The sequence below is a fragment of the Lycium ferocissimum genome, chromosome 9 (assembly GCF_029784015.1).
Source record: "Lycium ferocissimum isolate CSIRO_LF1 chromosome 9, AGI_CSIRO_Lferr_CH_V1, whole genome shotgun sequence".
NCBI classification, from domain to species: domain Eukaryota; kingdom Viridiplantae; phylum Streptophyta; class Magnoliopsida; order Solanales; family Solanaceae; genus Lycium; species Lycium ferocissimum.
The window spans coordinates 53,587,448-53,607,038 of NC_081350.1; the positions used below are offsets into that span (position 1 = coordinate 53,587,448).

Below are 19,591 nucleotides of genomic sequence, written 5' to 3' on the forward strand. Positions count from 1 at the left end.
CCCTTCTGAAACAAACCTCACCTCCTCTCTACCTAAGTCCAAAAATTCACCCAAATTGAATCAGCCTTTGTCTTCCCTAGAACCCTAAACTTGCTTAGATCAAAATCCCTTTGTCACTTAACCAGAATCTCCCGTCAATAGTCACTCCCCTAAAGAGTCAGCACTTCCTCTAAAAGCGTTAGACCAAGTTGAGAGTAGCAAACACACCGCATCTGTCTCAAAATATTTTCGAGATACTGATGAGATGGAGGGAAAAGAAAAGAACAAAGAAATCTAGTCAAGAGAAACCCAATCTCTCAAGACATGTATAAGGAAGGGATTGTGTGCAATAAGGAGGAGCAAACAGGAGAAATCAACAAAGGAATTGAGGAAGATAATAATGTGAAAATGAGTAACCCTCTTACTTCTGTGTGTCATAGAGAAGGAGATGATTTAGTAGAAGAGTCAGTAGAGGAATCGCCTATAAAGGTGGACGGGACCATCTCTGGCATTGTTCAAAATCGATCCAGTAAGATGGATAGTGATACCGTTCTTATGGCAGGTTTTGCAAAATCCTTAAGTGAAATGGGAAATATTAGACCTTCAGAAGAAGAAAAGGAGAGACCTGTTCCTTCAATACAGGTAATGTCTAAATCTGAACACAGGACAAGTCCTGTGCAGGATGAGACACCAAGTTCTCCCAACATGAACCGAGACTTGATGTTGAATCCTGAACCCGTATCCCATAATGTTGTACCCTTGGCTGAGATTGCAGCTGAGTAAGTTCATGGTCAAAATGAATCTGTTGACGAGGACGTACCACTTGCCTTCAAGTTAAGAAAAAGATCTAGGAGTAAACCTGAATCCAGAGTGAGAACTACCTCTACTCGAACAGCACACTCAACCCTAAGGCAAACAAAGCAAAAGGTACCAAGAGGACCAGAAGCACTCCGGTTAAGAGTCAATTAACTGATGAAATTGAAGTGGTGGATGTGGAAACTGCAACCGCAAATGATGATGATAAAGAAATTTCTGAGCAAAGAAAAGGAGCAGAAAACAAAGAGTCACACCAATGGGGGATGACAAATCTAACTCCTCAAAGAAAACGAAAAGTTTAAGCAATGAGGAATCTGGTTCCTCAAAGAAACACAGAGTGGGGAAATATGTTGCTCAAAGTGAAAATGAAAGAAGGGAGAATCTAAAGAAGCAAAAAGTATTGCTTGGTAGGGTGGTCGAACCAAAAATTGCTGAAAAATTTGAAAGGAGGGAATTGCTTGAAATTATTGATTTTCTTAAATAGAGTCATCTGTTTGCTCCACCAATTCCAAATACTTATGAGGCACATGTAGTTGAGTTCTTTGCAAATCTCTACTACTCCAACGACCATGGCACCCTTATTGCATCTGTCAGTGGAACAGATTTTGAGTTAACCGAAGAAGTACTAGGAATAATTCTGAAGGTTCCCACTGAAGGAATAAGGACCATCATTGGGACTGCTTCAAGCAACTTCAAGGTCATGATTGCCCAAAACATGCAAGGACTGAAAAGGAAATGAAAGTAGAGCATTTGTCACGACCCAATCGGAGGGCCATGACGGGCACCCGAAGCTAACCTACCAAGCACCTTATGACATACATACATCACATAATCATACTTGACTAGGCCATAATACTAACTAATAGATATCATAAGCTGGAAGGGACACAAGCCCAAAGATATATACTTACATACGTCATCAAGTTAAACTCAAACTATACAAGCCGACAATGCTATCAAGATAGTGATACAACAAAATATGGACCGAGACGGTCATAGATCATCTGACTGTACATCTCTGTCTACGAGCCTCTACATAGAGTGCATAACAAACTAAGGACGGGACAGAACCCCCCCATGCCCGTATATACACAAAAGAATCATACCAACTGAACCGCAGCTCTGGAACAAGTGGAATGCTCCTATACAAGCGCTGTGAAAAAAGCCTAGGGATCTGAACCATCTCCCTGTCTACCTGCGAGGATGAACGCAGCGTCCACAAACAAAAGGATGTCAGTTCGAATAATTTACTGAATATGTAAGGCATGAATAACAATATAATAAAGATATGAAAGAAATATAAGGTAAGAGAAATAACCTATACATCTGAATGCCTCTTAAAGCGGATGTCATGCATGCTTTCCTTTCTAAAAAAAACATTTTGATACATATACATATATCATAATACCGTACCCGGCCATATAGGCTCGGTGTTGTCCGTACCCAACTGCAGTGGTGTGCACAATAGGTTCCATACCCGGTCGACTATAGCGCGGCTCGGTGTGAGAAAATGCATGCATATATATAAAGCATGCATGAGAGCTCAAAGAAACGTCATGACTCTATCGGAGTGACGTAAGGTCAGTAAACCTCCGATTACTGTTATGGATCTATCATCATGAACATATCTCACCTTAAAGAAACAACAACCATTAGATGAGATCAACATCTATGAATAAGATCAATAACCATATGATAAAGGTCAATAATCATGAGACAAATGTCAACAATATCGTAAGAACATCAAGAACCATAAGCTTCTAGTATTTCTAGGAATAGGGACATTGTGGATATCATTTGTATGGGTTTGTATCAATAAGATCATGCCATAAGAAAGAAAAGGACAGCCTTAACATACCTTATGGTCTCCTTAACTACTTAACGCCTATTCTCCCAAGCTCACAATTCTACATTCAAAATGATTAATACTAAGTTTAAGCCATTGAAACACTTATAAGGTCAAACTAGACTAATAAATGAGCTAACAAAATTCAGGCAGCATTTCCCTTATGTCACTTACTTGCTCCAAACCTCAAAACAACTCCCAAACAACAACAACAACAATAACAACATCAACAACACCATAGTCAAAATATTATATTCAAATTAAACTTAAATCAATCCAAAACTCCCTTTCAAAATCAACCCATAGTCATTAACTTCAACTTAATACCTCATGACTTCTCTACCATGATTCTCTTGACTTTAAGATTTATTAAACCTCCAAATCATCTTAACATAAGAAATAAGATGAAGAAATCATCTTAACATAAGCAATAAGATGAAGAACATACCTTATACTTGAAGAAATTAAGCCACAAACAACCTTTCTTAAGATCAAATCCACCACAACTCCAAGCAGAAGCAAGAATAACAACTTTCTATGAATTAGTTTAGGGTTTTAATGCTTGATCTCCTCTTGAAATAGTATGGGATGTTTATGGGTGTTTAGAAGAGCTTAGAGGGTCTAGAGAAATCTGTTTTGGTGAAAAATATAAACTCCAAGTCGTGGCCTTTAATTTATAAAAGAGGGAAATTTTTCCACCACCTCAACTTCGATGGTCAACTCGACGGACCGTCGAGCTGCTCGACGACCGCTGAGTGGTGGCGTCAAACTGCACCCATCAGAGCTAACTCTTTGATGGTGGTTCCACGGTGGGGATTGACAGGCCGTCGACCATCTACGGTCCGTCAAAATGTCGAACTGCCCTGCTGTCACACTCAATTTCTTTTAATTTGTTCAACCTCTAATCTTTCTGATACTTGTTAGGCATAACATAAACTCTCATACAACTAGAATGAACATGTAGAATCTCTAATGACCTTGACGAAAACTTCACTTTCTAAATCCACGTCGCTAACTTACGGTGAAACTCAACGTATAAAGTATGGGGTATAACAGTATCAACTCATGTTTGAGCTAGTCAACAAAGCGCTGCTTCCTAGGGCTGAGGGTCGCACCATTGCCTCCATCACAGATTTGGTGCTTATAGAAGCATTAGCCAACTTTTAACCCATCAACCTTCCTGCTATCATGATTGAGCACATACTCAAGGTGGTAAGTGCACCAGAAGGAAAACATGGACTTCCCTACGATTTCTTTCTAACCAAAGTATTTGAGCATTTCAAGTTTATAACTGACAAAGCTACCAAGGGATCCAAGAGACACATGTTCTCCACGGAAACTCTAGAAGAGTATGACTGTATACCCAGAAAAGGCGGTGTTGGAAGCACCTCCACAATCTCGACTTTGCTTGAGGCACAGGAAAGGATGACTGCTGAACTGCAATGGGTCAAAGCTGAGAATGTGCTTCTTCAGGATCGACTAACCAAAAGAGAGAAAGAAGTTGGGTCCCAAGATGTCTTGAAGGCTGCAAGAACTAAGATCGAGAGGCTCAAAACAAAAAATGAGAAATTAATTCTGAAAGTGGATGAGCTCAAGGATCAGATGCTTCAGGACCAACGTATCAACAGTGAACGCATGGACAAACTTCTGAATGCTCTGACCTCTCAAAATCCTTAATCTTCCTATATTTAAAATCCCTTCTTCTATGCTCTCCTGTTCTGATCTCACATGTTTGATTGATATTTAGCACCTAGGACTTCTGTTATGCACTTTCTGATCTGACTACTATGTTTTGATAATACATTGACTGATTTGGGCATTCATTCTGTTTCGATAAATTGCTTGTCTAACTTCTATCATGTTGTGTTGACCTTGTGGAACTTAGTGTTACTTACTTTTTTATGATGCCAAAAAGGGGAATAATAGGACTAATCATCAGTCATTGCTCTGTAATATGTGTCCAATTGATGGGAACTGATAGTTTAATCATTAGTTGTTGCTTCTTTGGTTGCTTATGACCTGGTTCTCCGGGGGGACAGGTGGGAATCTGCTCCTCAGGGGGAATACAAACTTATGTGTTTGCCATCATCAAAAAGGGGAAAATTGATAAACCATACCACTTTGTGTTTTGGTGTTTTGAAGATTTGACAAACCTACTCGAGGAACCAGGTACGATGATAGAAAGACAAGGTCTCCTGAAGTATCGTACAGTCAACTCTACAGCTGTAAAGCTGCTGCCACTGTAGCAGTACAACAGAGCAGCATACAGCAGCAGAGTTGCTTTATGGGCTGTCACCTTCACTCTCCCTCTACATATTCAAACATCATGCTAAAGTGAAGATTTGATTCTTGCAAAATCCAAAAATCGTTCAGATCTAAAAGTGCAAGTCTCCACCCATGAAAGAGTGTTCAAGAACAAAGCTTCAACAAATCCAAGGACATGATCTTCTACAACTGAAGTTGTGTTAAGTCCTAGAAGTGTTAAGCTTTTGTCTTTTGTTCTTAAACTTGTAAACCTACTTTTCTCAAAAGGAGGTTGTTATAGGTACTCTGAATTCTCAGTAGTTATGCATAGGTAGTTTACCTTCATTCTATTGAGTAGTACCCGTGGCTAGATTTAGTCAAGGTGTATTAGCGTGTTTGGCTGGAGGTAGTCAAACAGCGTTGAACTCTCAAAGGCTACTTGTACGAAGTGGATCTTCACAAGCGTTTTAGTGGTACACTAGGCTAGAGTTAGTCTAGGTGTATTAGTTGGCTTGGCTAGAGGTAGTCAAGAGTTTTTTGCAGCAGGGGTACTGTAAGGGTGGAGGGATTATGTGAGTTAATTCCTAGATTGCAAGAGTTGTAATCTGAAGTTGCTCGGTGTAGTGAAGTTGAAATCCTACATGGTAGGTAAGGGCTTTTAATCCCTTGAGCAAGGAGTTTTCCACGATAATATCCTGTGTTATTTACTTATTATTTCCATCGGGGACTAACCAAACCGTATATTGTTTGGTGGACGCACAACTTCTATCAATTGGCAACTAGATTAACAAAAGGGACAATAAACTTAGTTGCAATATGACTTAGGTTGTCAATTGTACCTTGTTGAGAACTTTGAGCGAACAGCAGAGCCTCTTCCATTTGTCCGTCGTCCAATGCAGAGTTCACCGCATAGGAAATGACTGTTGAATTTGAACCCTCTTTTGATTCTTCATATGAATCCTCAGTGAAAGAAAATTGTTCATTCTCACTAGAGATCAAAACATCTATGGCAACATCTGGAACGAGCAGTGTGTCATTGCTTGTAATTTGGCAAAGTAGAGCAGTTTCATGACTCTGGGAAATTTCGACAAACACTATGTCTTCAATTGGCTCTGGGGATTTTTCCTCCACTATTTTTGTATCGATTGAAGTCATGTCAAACCTCTCAATATGTAACCCCAAATTATATGCAATGGTTGAGTTTCCATCGGCCAAAGTAGAAGTGATCTCTCCGCTAACCGCCTTAGTAGCACTGTCAGTTGCATCTTTTACAGAAACCTCTTGCATTATTGTTGGTGGCAATCCCGTGAGATTTGATATATTGGAAGTTGAGAGATGAATTTTGTCAAATTGCTTAGACATAACTAAATAATTGTCTTGAAACTTCTGCAACAAAGCAAGAATATCGGTAATTTGAGAGTGCACCATAGGGGACTCGGCGGGGATTCGTGCTTGAAAACGTAGGGCTAACTTCTCTGTGAAATGCTTCCAATCCCAAAATTGTTTGTTGCGATACATCCAACAGAACCAGTCGAGTGCCTTACCATCGATATATAATGAAGGAAGAGGTAGCCAGTATTCCTCATGGAAGCCAAGGAAAGTGAAGTATCGCTTCTCCCGATAAATCTAGTCCTTTGGATTACGGGCACCGCTGAATCGATCTAATACCATTACTGCCATTAGAGCACATCAATGAAAGCACCAATGTAACGAACCAGAATTCTCAACAAAAATATATATAATCTGATAGCCAAATTACAACTATAATACTCAAACTACCGAATAACAATGGAAAATACTAAAATGAAGTAACTAAGGCAGAATTTTGCCTTCAGGAAAAAATTTCTGCCTTAAAATTTTGTCTTAAGGAAGAGTTTTGAAGGCAAAATTCTGCCTTCCAAATCCAAACTTCTGCCATGCGAAATTCCTTCTTTTTTTTTTTTTTTTTTTTTTTTTTTAACTGAGCTGGGGTTCAAGCCCAGAACCTCGGGGTATTAGGCGAAGGGCAAAAATTAAAGATCACCAATTTAAGGGGCAAAAATTAAAGACCACCCCAAAAGAAGGGCAATCCGCGCAAAAAGAACCTAAAATGCCCTATTTATCAACCTGAATCCCACACATAACCACTTAATGTGGTATTGGGCTGCTTTGCTACTACTTGTCTCGGCCCATTCATAACATAAAATTTTAAAAACATAAATAAAAATATACATTAGGTTTTTTAATCAATTTAAATATAGTTAAAGTAAAAGTTGGAAGAAGGATGGAGGGTAGTATTTATATTTGAGAGGTGTATGGGCTAATTTATGAGAAATAGTTTGGCAAATATGAAGTTATGGTGAAAATAATTTATCTTGAAAAATAAATTTTCTCCTACTGCTTCTGCTTCTACTTCTTGGAAGAAACAAAATATTTGTAAATGATTACATAAAAGTAAACTGAAAATGTTTAGGCATTTTCACCCACATAGGACAGAGCCATATGAGTTTGCTTTTAATTTTGTTAGTACTAATCATCATTATACCATTCTCTGCATGTTTTCTTGATTACTGTTATTGAAGTTTTTCAATAACACGCACAGATAGTGCTACATTGATCACCATAATACTTCAATGACGTGGGATCTTGTAGGCTCGATGGTTAATTTCACCAACTTTTATTTTGTTGGTGAAGGTTGATTCACCCCACCTTTATGTCCTCTCTCATTGAAAAAGAAAATGACGTATACATCTGAGACTGTCCAAACTGAACACAATAGGATTTCGGTTCACTTTAACATTCATACGCAATTGCATGCATATGTTTTCTTCAAAGAAGTATCTTGGACTTTATAGACATGTCGAGGAAGCTTACCGGGTTTAGATGACTCACCCCGTACTACTTATGCAATACGTCTGATGATTCATAAGGCTGCACATACAATCCAAGATGGAATTATTATCCCGATTCTGGATTCTTTAATTTTTTATACATCCCTTGTATACGGCTAGTTTGGCCATGTTTATGAATGAAAATATATTTACTTAATAAAAAAAAAATTATCCTAATTTTATGTGGAATAAGGTAATATGAGACAACTACTTGCTATATTCTCACTTCAAGAAGAGAAGCCAATTCTAGTCTAGTCAAGAGAACCATTAATCTGTTCAACATGTCTATCATCAAATTAAGAAAGTGTATCAATGAGTAATCAACATCCACTGTATCAACGCAAATAAACATAATTTTACACACTCGTCACACCACACAGCAGTAGTTCCAGAGGGCATCTCTGTGGTGACATTCAGCACTCAGCAGCTACTCAAAAGCTGCAGGTCTCATGCTGGTCGAGTTTCGCCAATCTTGTATTGACGGGCATAGCCTTATGCCAGAAGCAAAAAATACATGGAGCACTGAGTTGACTTCGCCTGAAGCCAGAAAATCAGTCTTATTTCTTGAATCATGCTGTTCTCCGCAAAAATATAGCCAACATATAAGACAAGGCAGAATCAACCGACGATAAAGCAATGATAAACAACCCAACTAGAATAAGCGCCAGCGTTGCAGTCTTCAGCTGCAGCAAGTAGAGAAAGGATTAGTGTTTTGTTCAAAACCCAAAAAAAAAAAAAAGGGAGCATTCTTTGAAACTAAAAATTAGCTTATTCCACATAATAGAATCTCAAGAACTAAAAAGTTTGGCCAAAATAATTTGTCCCTTCGTCAGACAAAATGGATGATTTCTAACAATTAGCTTCTGAAAGTCAAAAATAAAGCAGCGCAGAAACTTCAAAAGGCGCCACACTTATCCAAAAATCCTTCTATTTGAAAAGCCATGGCTCCAGCTATTTTAAGGTAAACTTGGATATCAACACACTTTACTGTAATAATTCATATGCGTAGTGCAACAAATGAAATGAGAAACTTAAACTTGAGATAAAGGAAAATTAACAAAAACTACCAGCATAATGATTCAACGCGGGGTTAAATGCACCAGCATATGACATTATCTCCCTTCAGAAGAACAGTAAAGTACCAATCCTCATACAGCAGAGGTTAAATGAAGAATGAAAAATCAATAGCAAAATGCAAGCCAGCAAACAGACTGTTTCGAGAAGCGACCACTGTTACCATAAATTTATGCTCCGCGCCGAAAATACTGGGTAATTCAACACAGGGGCGGAGCATAAATTTGTGTGTAAAATCCACTTAAATTACAACAAATAATGGATATGAACCCATAACCTTAAAAATATAATAGGTTCAATCCTAAGTACTCTAGAGGTTGAACCCATGAAACTTAAATCCTGGATCCGCCTTTGAATTTCAACAGTGTAATACTTATGAAACAATAGATGAATTCAGCACAGGATTAGTTGCATGACAGCAACAAATAAGGAAAGTGAGTTCCGAAAATGCTATTCTATATGGGATAAATGCTGTACAACAACAATTATGCCTCAATCCGAAGCTAGTTGGGGTCCGCCATATGATCTTCACTGTCTATTTCACTCCCTCTGGACCCATGTCATTTTAATACTCAATTACTTATCTGCTTTAATACTAGAAATTCTCTAAATTTCAACAGATGCAAATCTTTGACAACATCAAAATGATCCTAGCAGACCTGATATATCTGACAAGATGAAGGGCAACAGTAAGTAAATTACAGGAGGCAAAGGACTATAAATTTTCTCCCCACAAATCCTCTCATATCACACGTCATTGATTAGATCCACCACCTTACTATATCATATATCTCTAAGTCTTCTTTCCAAATCATCTTTTCCACTCTGTTAACAACGAAGATGTCGATAATTGCCTTTTACGAAAATAAGAAGGATGAAAAATAACTATGGTATGGGTCTAATCCAGAATTTTTCCTTCTAAATCCAATGGGACTAAATGCAGAACAACATACATCAAGCTGAACCAACTAGGTGAAGATGGAATGCAGGCATGATCCGGAAATTAAGACAGTCCAGGAGCCAAAATAGGTTCTAGCAGCAAGTAGCAGAGAGATCTAAAGGACTAAGAAAGAGGAAAGGGCGAAATACTGAATGGAAATTGATGACTTAAAAGTATCCCAAGGTATACTCCATTCTGGTCCCCTTCTTCAACTTGTCAGTTTCCTCATCACTTGCATTAATTCATTAGAAGAAAATATTTTAGATCACAACTATATGAAATTTATTAAGAGCTGCTGCTATTAAATATAAATGTCCTCGTACTATGGATTCACCAATGCGATATCTCGGGTGTAGCAAAAGAGAAAAAGATGAATACGTGATCTTCCTTTCCTTCTTGTGTGTCTCTTTGGGTGTCCTTGGAATGAGCAGCTCGCTATGCAGTGTTGTCACACAAAATAAGCACGCTGCCCGCCTGCTGGCCAGACGAATCGAAGTTATCTTCCGGTCATCTATCCACCCAGTCAAAAGCAAAAAACACAGCAGAATCATGCATCATATATAAAAGAGTTGACTGTTGAGCGGCCTGAGATATTTACACTCTTTTAGATATCCTAATATACCTGCTATTAGACCTATATTTAACTCATCATATTTCCTCACTTGAAACCCAATTATGTGATTTACACGTGGACTTCAACGGCCACTTACAAGAGTGAAACTAAGACAGCCAGAGGTTGGCTCTAAAACCTTGACGACCAGAGATATTGTAGATCCTTTTGGATGCTCTTTTATGACACCATATATAACTTTAACAGCAACCAACGTAGAACTGAAGAAATGCGAACTTTACTTCATAGGACAATACTTACCTTTTTATTTGAATTACCGCGGAATCACTAGCAAGACAAACTCTAAGTTAGTCCCCTTACATTGAGTGGAAGTTACGCCACTCCAGCGGGAGCCCAGCTCGAAGAAGACAAAAGAGAGCATGTTATCACAGACCTCGATACAATCTAAGCTTACATGAGGCACCTAACCTAATTACCCCCTCACCCCCTCCGGTAGATACTGTCTCGTAACAGACCCAGCTTCACCAGAGTGTGACTTTGACACAATCAGGCACTTCTTTTTGATAAGTAGACTCAGTCAGCAACTTAAACCTTAAACTATGCACAGCCCCACGATGTTAGGAAGCTTTTGTAGATGTTGGATAAACTTGAGTACTCTAATGCAAGGCGAAGAAGGCTATAAATCTAAAAGATCGATTTTAGAATGTTAGAAAATATACTGTGTAGTAAGTTACCTTTACCTCAAAAAAAAAAAAAAAAAAATACTATGTAGTGACACAAACCTTTAGTACAAGGCTTAGTGAGTCAATTCACTACATGTTTGCCACGACTCACTTATATGGCTCTAATGCACTAACTTATTGGTTATGGCTAGTGCAAGACTTATTTATGAGTCTCCAGAGACTCTATAACCCTCAAGGTCAAATGCAAAAGGCCCTAAGGTCAATTAGCCTTACCCTTGATCAACATGGCCCTATCTAGGCGCCTCTGGTGCTTTTGGACACTTTCATAGAGCACCAGCCTTCTATTGCACATCATGGTGCCCTCTCACGCAATCTAGAATCTTCTAGGGCCTCACCTTGAGCATCCAACGCCTCAAACTCTGGCACTTGGCCCGTCGTACTTATGCACTTTAGATGCTTCTAGGCATTGCCACGAGCCTCATCTTACTGGGGTGCTATAACCTCCTCTCCTCGGTGCCATGCCCTGCTTGAGTGCTTGCCTAAAGCATGGGCCTTGCACTTCCTATAGAAACCTTACATGATGAATGTTCCCAAATGGAAACCTCTTCTTGGACCAACATCACAATGCGTCCCAACCACGCCTCCATGTCGTTGCATTCAATGGCTTCCTTATTCTTCTCGGCTCCATCATTGGCACCTCGTGAAAATTGTGGCATGCGAAAAATTGCATGTTTGTTTCATCTCATGACACTCTTCAACCTAATGTAGTGACACTCTTGGCACAAGTTCCTCCCTTACTATGCCTCCCATGCATGGCAACAAGTACCTCCGTCACATAGGCCTCCAAGGTGTGTACTTGTGCTTATTGAGACCCTTATCCGTGTTAAACGTCCATGTTATCTCACCCTTGAAATCATCAATCTCCAAAGATGCAAATGTTGAATAGTTATGGTTAATGGCTTCTATCCTATGAGTAGCGTCGGGGTTGTGCCAATATGGTGAGGTTAAGAACCCCACTATGACACGATAGCCAAAAAAGAGGCCAACTTAATTGGCTATCTCCACGGATAACTCACTTACTTCCTAAGAGGAAACATACTCTCTTAAAAGAAGCAAACTAAAGCTCAATGCTTTATGTAAAAGATTTACCCAAATTCAAAATGATTTAAATTAAAGCTTAAAGGCTTTTATACAGGCTTACAAAAATTAAGGGAAGGACTAAAAGCCTACTAAAAGATAAGGATACAACTAAGAGATCAGGATGACAACTTAGAAGATAAGAATAACAACTAAGAGATTAGGATGACAACTAAAAAAGGTGATAAGTTGTTGCATCATTATATGATAAGCGATTACATCAAAGATATGATAAGTGACTGCATCAGCAAATGATAAGCTACTGCATCAGCAAGTGATATAAGCTTCTGCGTCAATAAGTCAGGTGAAAGAGGCCCACCTCAAACAAGTTGACCCTCTCAGTAAGGGAGTAGACAGCATTTCCTTCCTACTCCTCAGCTTGATTAATGTCCAACTTTAACTCAAGCCCACCTCCTTTGCCCCATGCTACTCCTACTAGACATCTTCGTGCTCTTTTGAGCCCTCCAAAACTTTCTAACACCTCTCCTTGTGCACTTACCACCTTGTGAGTACTCCTCTAGCTCATCTTCTTTATATACCCACATGCAACCCATAAATAACTCTAAACCCTTCCAAATGCCAAATACCCCATTGTTGTTGCACCAAACTTCTTGTGCCTTTCTCACCTTGCTATGGCACTATGCTTGCCAAGAATAACTGTATTGGTTGAGCAAAGTGCCTCGTTTCTTTAGAAAACTCGGGGATGATAGGCCCGTCCCTTTACCCTTCTCCAATTAAATAATAGAGTTAGTTCAATTGGCGCAGGGCTCGAACGTGTGATCAAACACACAAGTCCCTCAGCCTTTGCCAATTGAGCTAATCCCTGGGGGCGCTTGAGCAAAGTACCTCGTGCATGTGCTTTGTCCTCCAAAACTGCCTTACCTCATATGTGTTCCTCCTTGGCAACATATTCTAGGGCCAACAAATGGGATTTGGAGTACAATGGGTTAAATGGATGAAATTTTGCATATCGACTGTCAGATTCTCAGTCATCATCAATGGTTCTCCAGAAGGATTCTTCTCTGCTGAGAGGTCTCAGGCAGGGTGATCCCTTGTCACCTTTTCTTTTCATAATAGCCATGGAAGGTTTGAACAACATGGTCAAAACATCCAAACTTAATGGGTGGATTAAAGGCTTTGAGGTAGCCATGAATGGACACAACATTCAGGAGATTACGCATCTTCAATATGCTGATGACACCTTAATTTTTTGTGATGCAGAAGTGGAACAACTGAGAATTTTGAGAACTATACTGGTCCTTTTTGAAGGCATTTCTGGGCTGCATATTAATTGGAGAAAGAGTCATCTCTTCCCAATTAATGAAGTAACAAACATGGAGGATTTAGCACTGATCTTGGGGGAGAAGTGGGGACTCTTCCTACTTCTTATCTTGGCATGCCACTGGGGGCCAAGTCAAAATCTACTGGTATATGGAACAATGTCCTGGAGAAATGTGAAAAGAAGCTCTCAAGATGGAAGTGTCAATATTTGTCAATGGGAGGAAGGCTCACTCTGATTAACTCTGTATTAGACTCTCTACCAACCTATATTTTGTCCCTTTTTCCCATTCCTGTGGGGGTCATTGAAAGATTGGACAGCATAAGAAGGAAATTCCTGTGGCAAGGTAAAAAAGAAAAAAAAGCCTATCACCTGGTCAAGTGGGAAGAGGTAATTCTCAGCAAGGCTCAAGGTGGATTGGGAATTAGAAATTTGAAGAATCACAGCAAAGCCCTCAAGTTGAAGTGGTTATGGAGGTACTCTCAAGACCCTCAAAGCTTATGGAGCAAGGTAATCAAAGCCAAATATGAAGTAGAAGACAACTGGATGACTAAACCAGTGAACTCAACTTATGGAGTTAGTCTTTGGAGGTCTATAAGGGTACTATAGCCAGCTCTAAAGAGTCAAGTTTCAATCAGAGTGCTAAATGGTAACAGGACATCCTTCTGGAATGATAATTGGCTGGGGAATGGAGCTTTGAAGGATCTATTCTCTGACATATATGCTTTAGCTCATCACCAACAGAGATCTATAGCTGAAATGTGGTCACCTCAAGGTTGGGAATTGATACTCAGAAGAGACCTGAATGATTGGGAGATAAGTAGAATGGTTGAGTTCTACAAACAACTGGATGACTTCACAGGAACTCAAAACGGGGATGACACATTGAGATGGCAGGGACATAGTAGTGGAAAATTCAGTGTTAATGCAGCCTATAAAATGATAAACCAACCAACACCTCAAGTCACCAACTGGCCCTGGAAGCATATTTGGAAGACCAAGATACCATGCAAGGTTGCATGCTTCTCATGGTTACTGGCAAAGGAAGCTGTGCTCACACATGAAAATTTAAAGAAGAGGAACTGGACTATGTGCTCAAGATGTTTTCTTTGTGAAAAAGAAGTAGATACAGTTAGTCACTTATTTTTGCACTGCAGGATAACTGATCAGCTATGGAAGATCTTCATTAATCTCAGAGGCATAGCCTGGACAATGCCTAGAAAGATTACTGAAGCTCTCTTTAGTTGGGAGGCAGCTGGAGCTGGAGCAGATGACATAAACAGATGGAAGATGGTCCCTGCTTGCATTTGGTGGGCAATTTGGAAAGAAAGGAACTCTAGATGCTTTGAGAACAGCAGCAACACAATGCAGGAGATCAAACTTAACTGTCTTAAGCTTTTTTTTCTTTTTGGTGTAACCAGATCTACCCAGAGGATACTATATCTATCCTAGACTCATTAGGTTCCTGTTAGAACTGTAGACTGGTTTTACTCTCTTCTGCTCACTTGTAAATATGGTTTCAGTACAACCCATGTACTGTTTTGTGTTTAATACATACAACATGTTACCTTCTCAAAAAAACAAAAAAACAAAAAAAAAAACATATTCTAGGGCCAACGCCACCCTTGCACTCCATGGCTAGCTCATTTTACTTGGCACATTAACACAAAAGCTTGTCACATGTTGATGCAGCAACTTATCACTTGCTGATGCAGCCACTTACCATACGATGATGCAGTAGCTTATCACCTTCTCTTTTTGTTGTCATCTTTATCTCTTAGTTGTTATTCATATTTTTTAAGTTGCCATCCTTAACTCTTAGTTGTATCCTTCTCTTTTAGTAGGCTTTTAGTCTCACATTGGTTGGTGAACATCTTGATTTAGCTTTTATAAGCCTATATAAAGGCCCTTAAGCCTTAATTTAGATCATCTTGAATTTGAGTAAATTTTTGATATAAAGTTTTGAGCTTTAGTTTGCTTCTTCTAGGAGAGTGTTTCCTCTTAAAAAGTAAGTGAGTTGTCCTTGGAAAAAGCCAACCAAGGTGAAAATCTCTTTTGGCTATCGTGTCATAGTGGGGTTCCTAACCTCACCAATATTGGCGCACCCCCGACGTTCTAGCATCACACATCCTTGGCCACCTCATGGACTTCATTGGGAGTAGAAAAATTGAAGTTCTTAGCATTTTTTCCATCCTTAAGGTATGCATCAATTTTTATTCCATCTCATTTTGTGATTTTTCCCCTAGTACATACATCATTTTTTTATGCAGGATATAGTTAGTACTTGTTTTAATATGTCACCTAATTTATGCATCATTTTTTTATTTGCACCGTATCCTTTGCAAAATCACAAAACATTTCATATCTCAAGGACAACACAGGAATAATGCATGACAATGTCATTGTAGCAACTACTGAGAACTATACAAATATATAGGTTCATATCCTATTCCCTTTTTAGCATCTCCAACTCTTTTCATAAAGACATGTCCTTCAAGGACTTCCCAATTAAACTTGTGCTAAGTATTTTGTTTTTCAGGTCGATTAAATACTTCTGAAGATAGAAAGACCTCTGAATAAAAAGATGACGCATTTCTGCTAAGGTGTTCCAAAGGATTTCGAAAATCAAATAATCGTAAGTAAATGTGGATATAATCTGGATTAAGAGAATTGACGAAGTTAGTGAGGTGAAGATAAAAAACGGTTGAAAACTTGGGAGAACCGTAAATTCCTTTATGAATGTGAAAGAAATGCCATAGATAGGGCACAAGCTGAAAAATGGTGCATACATTAGGTGGCAAACCTAAAAGGAATTAGGATAGGTACAAAACAGAAAGTCGCTTATGCTAAGGACAAGTCGTAAAAAGAAATAAAAAATATATACAAATCCAAGAAACATGACATACATTAGGGGTGCAAAATTCAAAACATTCAAGCATGCCCCTCGCTCCCATGGATGTATTACCTCAGGCATGTCCCCGTGCATGCTCGCACGCCATTGCACTCCATGGTTGCCTTGTCCCCTTGGTCCCACCCTTAGCCATCTCATGGCCCTTAATTGTGGTGTTTGTAGTGGTTGTGAAAATGTACCACGAAATGTACAGGAGCATTTCCTATTATTGTATTGCATCTAAAATAAAGGTTACATTGCCTCCACATGTCAAGTTCGACAGCTAGCCCTATAAAGGCCATTTAACTATTTTTAGCACTTGTGATTTCATCTTGATGACTAAGAGTTGAGAATGCTGAAGTAACGAGCCAAATGTAATGTACAGTTGGTTAATCCAATGCAACAAGTACACAGAATGAAAACAACTTGGTGTAACACACATTATCAGCACATTGCATTGGCCACGTACAACAACAGAAGGGAAATTATAATTAGCAAATAGAAAGAAAATCTTTTACAGACTAACCGTGCTTTGAAATCCAGGCCATTTTATGTACTTCAGCTGACTTGGCTGCTCAGCCAAGAATAGTAGTATAGATTTTGCAGTCCTGAGCCGTTAACAAATGAAATTTCACAACAGTATCAATATATCATCAAAAACAATTTATCTAGTTAAACTTTTAAAATTCATATTATTAGAGGATCTTATAATATCCATGCAAATTATTTATTGGAAATGGATATCCAAACCAAGGAGAAAATATTGGAGAAACTACTAAAACCTCAAGTAATCAGATCAAGATGCACGATGTTGATTCACGAATCAACCAATACGATGAAGTCATCAAAACCAATACAGACCTTCTTGAAAACAAAATCTCATATAAAGAAGATCTCAATATCTATTTCTCTGATGGAAATTGAAGAAATAATTAATTTGATAAAGGGATTTGAGGAGCTTGTAGCTCCAGAAAGTAAATACTAGGCAAATGAAAAGATCTAACATCAGGTAAGTTGAAATTTTCTCTCTCGCCTACCTATACAGTTTCACTTGCACAAAATGTGTTATGCCGATGCTCTAGTTTTTACACACACACATCTGTAATTGACGTACCAGATAGCTTGCTTCATAGAATTTATCAAAAATGGTTCCTCGTCGTCATTGACACTAGATTGATAGTTTCTTTCTACAAATGATGCACATTTGACAGCATCACCAGCTAGAGATAAATGTGTAATGCTTCTACCAGGCACCTGCAGATACCAAAAATCCAAGTTAATGATGTATTTATTACTACAATAGAAGAAAAATTAAATAAACCCTTCAACCTATCAAAAGAGAACTAAATAAACCTTTCTAAACATGGGGTGAACGCAATCATGACTTTTGAGTGTGCTCCTCCGGTAACTCACAGTACGGGATGGTAATCTTGGATAGACTCCATCAATTTTGGGGCATAAGACACCTAAAGTGAATTGACTTCAGTTAGATTGATTGAAGCCTCAAGCCACAAAGAGCCAAACTACATGTGTGATGGAGAATCGAACCTGTAACTAGATCGGAACGCCAGCTGGAAATACTGACCATTTCACTGATCTATCACAATGTCAGGACGTTTGTTAACTTGCACTAGCAAAAATCTCAGAACAAGTGTCTGAAGAGTGCAAAAAAGGGGTTGCAGCAATGAATCATTCGACATCGAAAGAGACCTACTAATGTTACTCATACAGCTCAAAAGTACAGTCATATAGTAATCTATAGTGATGAATAATGGCATTGAAAATGTGTTACATCAAATAACGAACACTTTTGAATACCCTTTTTGGTTGAAATTATTTTGAAATAAAAGAACTACGCATCAAGGATGATCCATACAATTACAAGTTATGCAACTTCACATCATACACTAATAGGACTTGTTAACTTATTTAAGGACTTGTTAACTCGTCTTGCTATGAGCCGACGGTCTCCCAGAAACAGCCTCTACGCCCCAAGGTAGAGGTAAGGTCTGCGTACACATTACCCTCCCCAGACCCCACTTGTGGGATTATACTGGGTATGTTGTTGTTGTTGTAAACAAAGTAGCCGAAACCAGAGATATGCATACACAACACACACTGTCAATAGTGGTGGCAAATGGGCAGGTTGAAAATGGGTTGCACAAAAACGGGTTACAACCCATTTCAATACAGGTAAAAGTGGGTCGGTCAAAAACGGGTCTGACCCATTTTATCCATTTTATATGTGAGTGGAATTTTGTATTGACTATTGCTTATTTACTAACATCAATTCTTGAGTAGGAATTGATGCCAGATATCGATTTCGTAACATATTTGTCCAATGATGAATTACTCCTATGTTCTTTCCTATCATAGTGGTTATCCCAGAGTTTAACTTTAAACCCAAATTCGATACTGTATGATTGAACTTGTGTATGTCAATATTTTGAGCCAATGACTTGTAACTATTGGGCTCATTTTGCCAAGCATTAAACATACATAACATGAACATCAAAGCAGAAAAAATTGGCAAGTTACAAAAATATTTCCTCCTTCGTGACCTTATTTCTTTTGTTTTTTTTTTTTTCAAGAGAAACATTCAAAAATAGCTATTACTAATTACTATGTCGTATGCCATCACAATTTTGGGACCAAATTAAAATCATTATTGCAACGCAAATTGCAACTTACAGTGCCGGAGCAAGTTCGCAGACCAAGGTAGAGAGTGGTGCCGAGAAAGAAATTGCACGGCTTGGCCTTCAAATGGGCTGGTCTTTAATTTTTGGTCTTTGAATGGGCTAGTTTTTAAATTTTGTCCTTCAAAATCAACTTACGTATGCCGTTACATAAATTCTTTATGCCCAGTGTTACATAAATTCTTTAAGGACAAAAGTTATGCGGGGAATAACTTGTACTCCTTCCGTCCCATTTCGTATGAAGATATTTGACTTGACACGAAATTTAAAAAATAAAAAATAAAACTTTTGAAATTTATGATCTAAAATAAATCATATAAATTTATGTGGCTAGAATCATTTCATGAAGGGTAAAAAAGTAAATTTAAAGTTGAATGATTACTATATATATAAAGATGTCATTCTTTTTAGACTAATTAAAAAGGAAATAGCGTTATATAAATTGGGCCGTAGGGACTAAAATATTATGATACAAAAATTTAAACTTTTGTCCCGCAAAATAAATTATTTTACCTTGAGGGACAAAAAAAATTAAAGCAGAATTACAAAGCAAGGGAAAATCGAAT

General features: G+C 38.5%; 1 protein-coding gene across 4 annotated transcripts; it reads right to left on the reverse strand.

Annotated features, from left to right (window-relative positions):
- Positions 1-8,022: 8,022 nt before the first annotated feature.
- LOC132031291 (uncharacterized) lies at positions 8,023-19,191 on the reverse strand. 4 transcript variants are annotated; one of them, XM_059421198.1, is made up of 7 exons: positions 19,021-19,191; positions 17,878-17,984; positions 17,683-17,795; positions 17,444-17,583; positions 16,856-16,937; positions 16,405-16,569; positions 8,023-8,292 (listed from the first exon to the last, which is right to left on the reverse strand). In XM_059421198.1, exons 2-7 carry the CDS (start codon positions 17,915-17,917, stop codon positions 8,248-8,250), a joined length of 585 nt encoding a protein of 194 aa, XP_059277181.1. In that variant the 5' UTR covers positions 17,918-17,984; positions 19,021-19,191; the 3' UTR covers positions 8,023-8,247. The 4 variants fall into 4 exon arrangements, with proteins under 4 accessions (XP_059277181.1, XP_059277179.1, XP_059277180.1 ...); XM_059421196.1 differs by having other exon boundaries at positions 8,023-8,438; XM_059421197.1 differs by having other exon boundaries at positions 8,023-8,438; positions 17,878-17,926; positions 19,021-19,143.
- Positions 19,192-19,591: the final 400 nt, after the last annotated feature.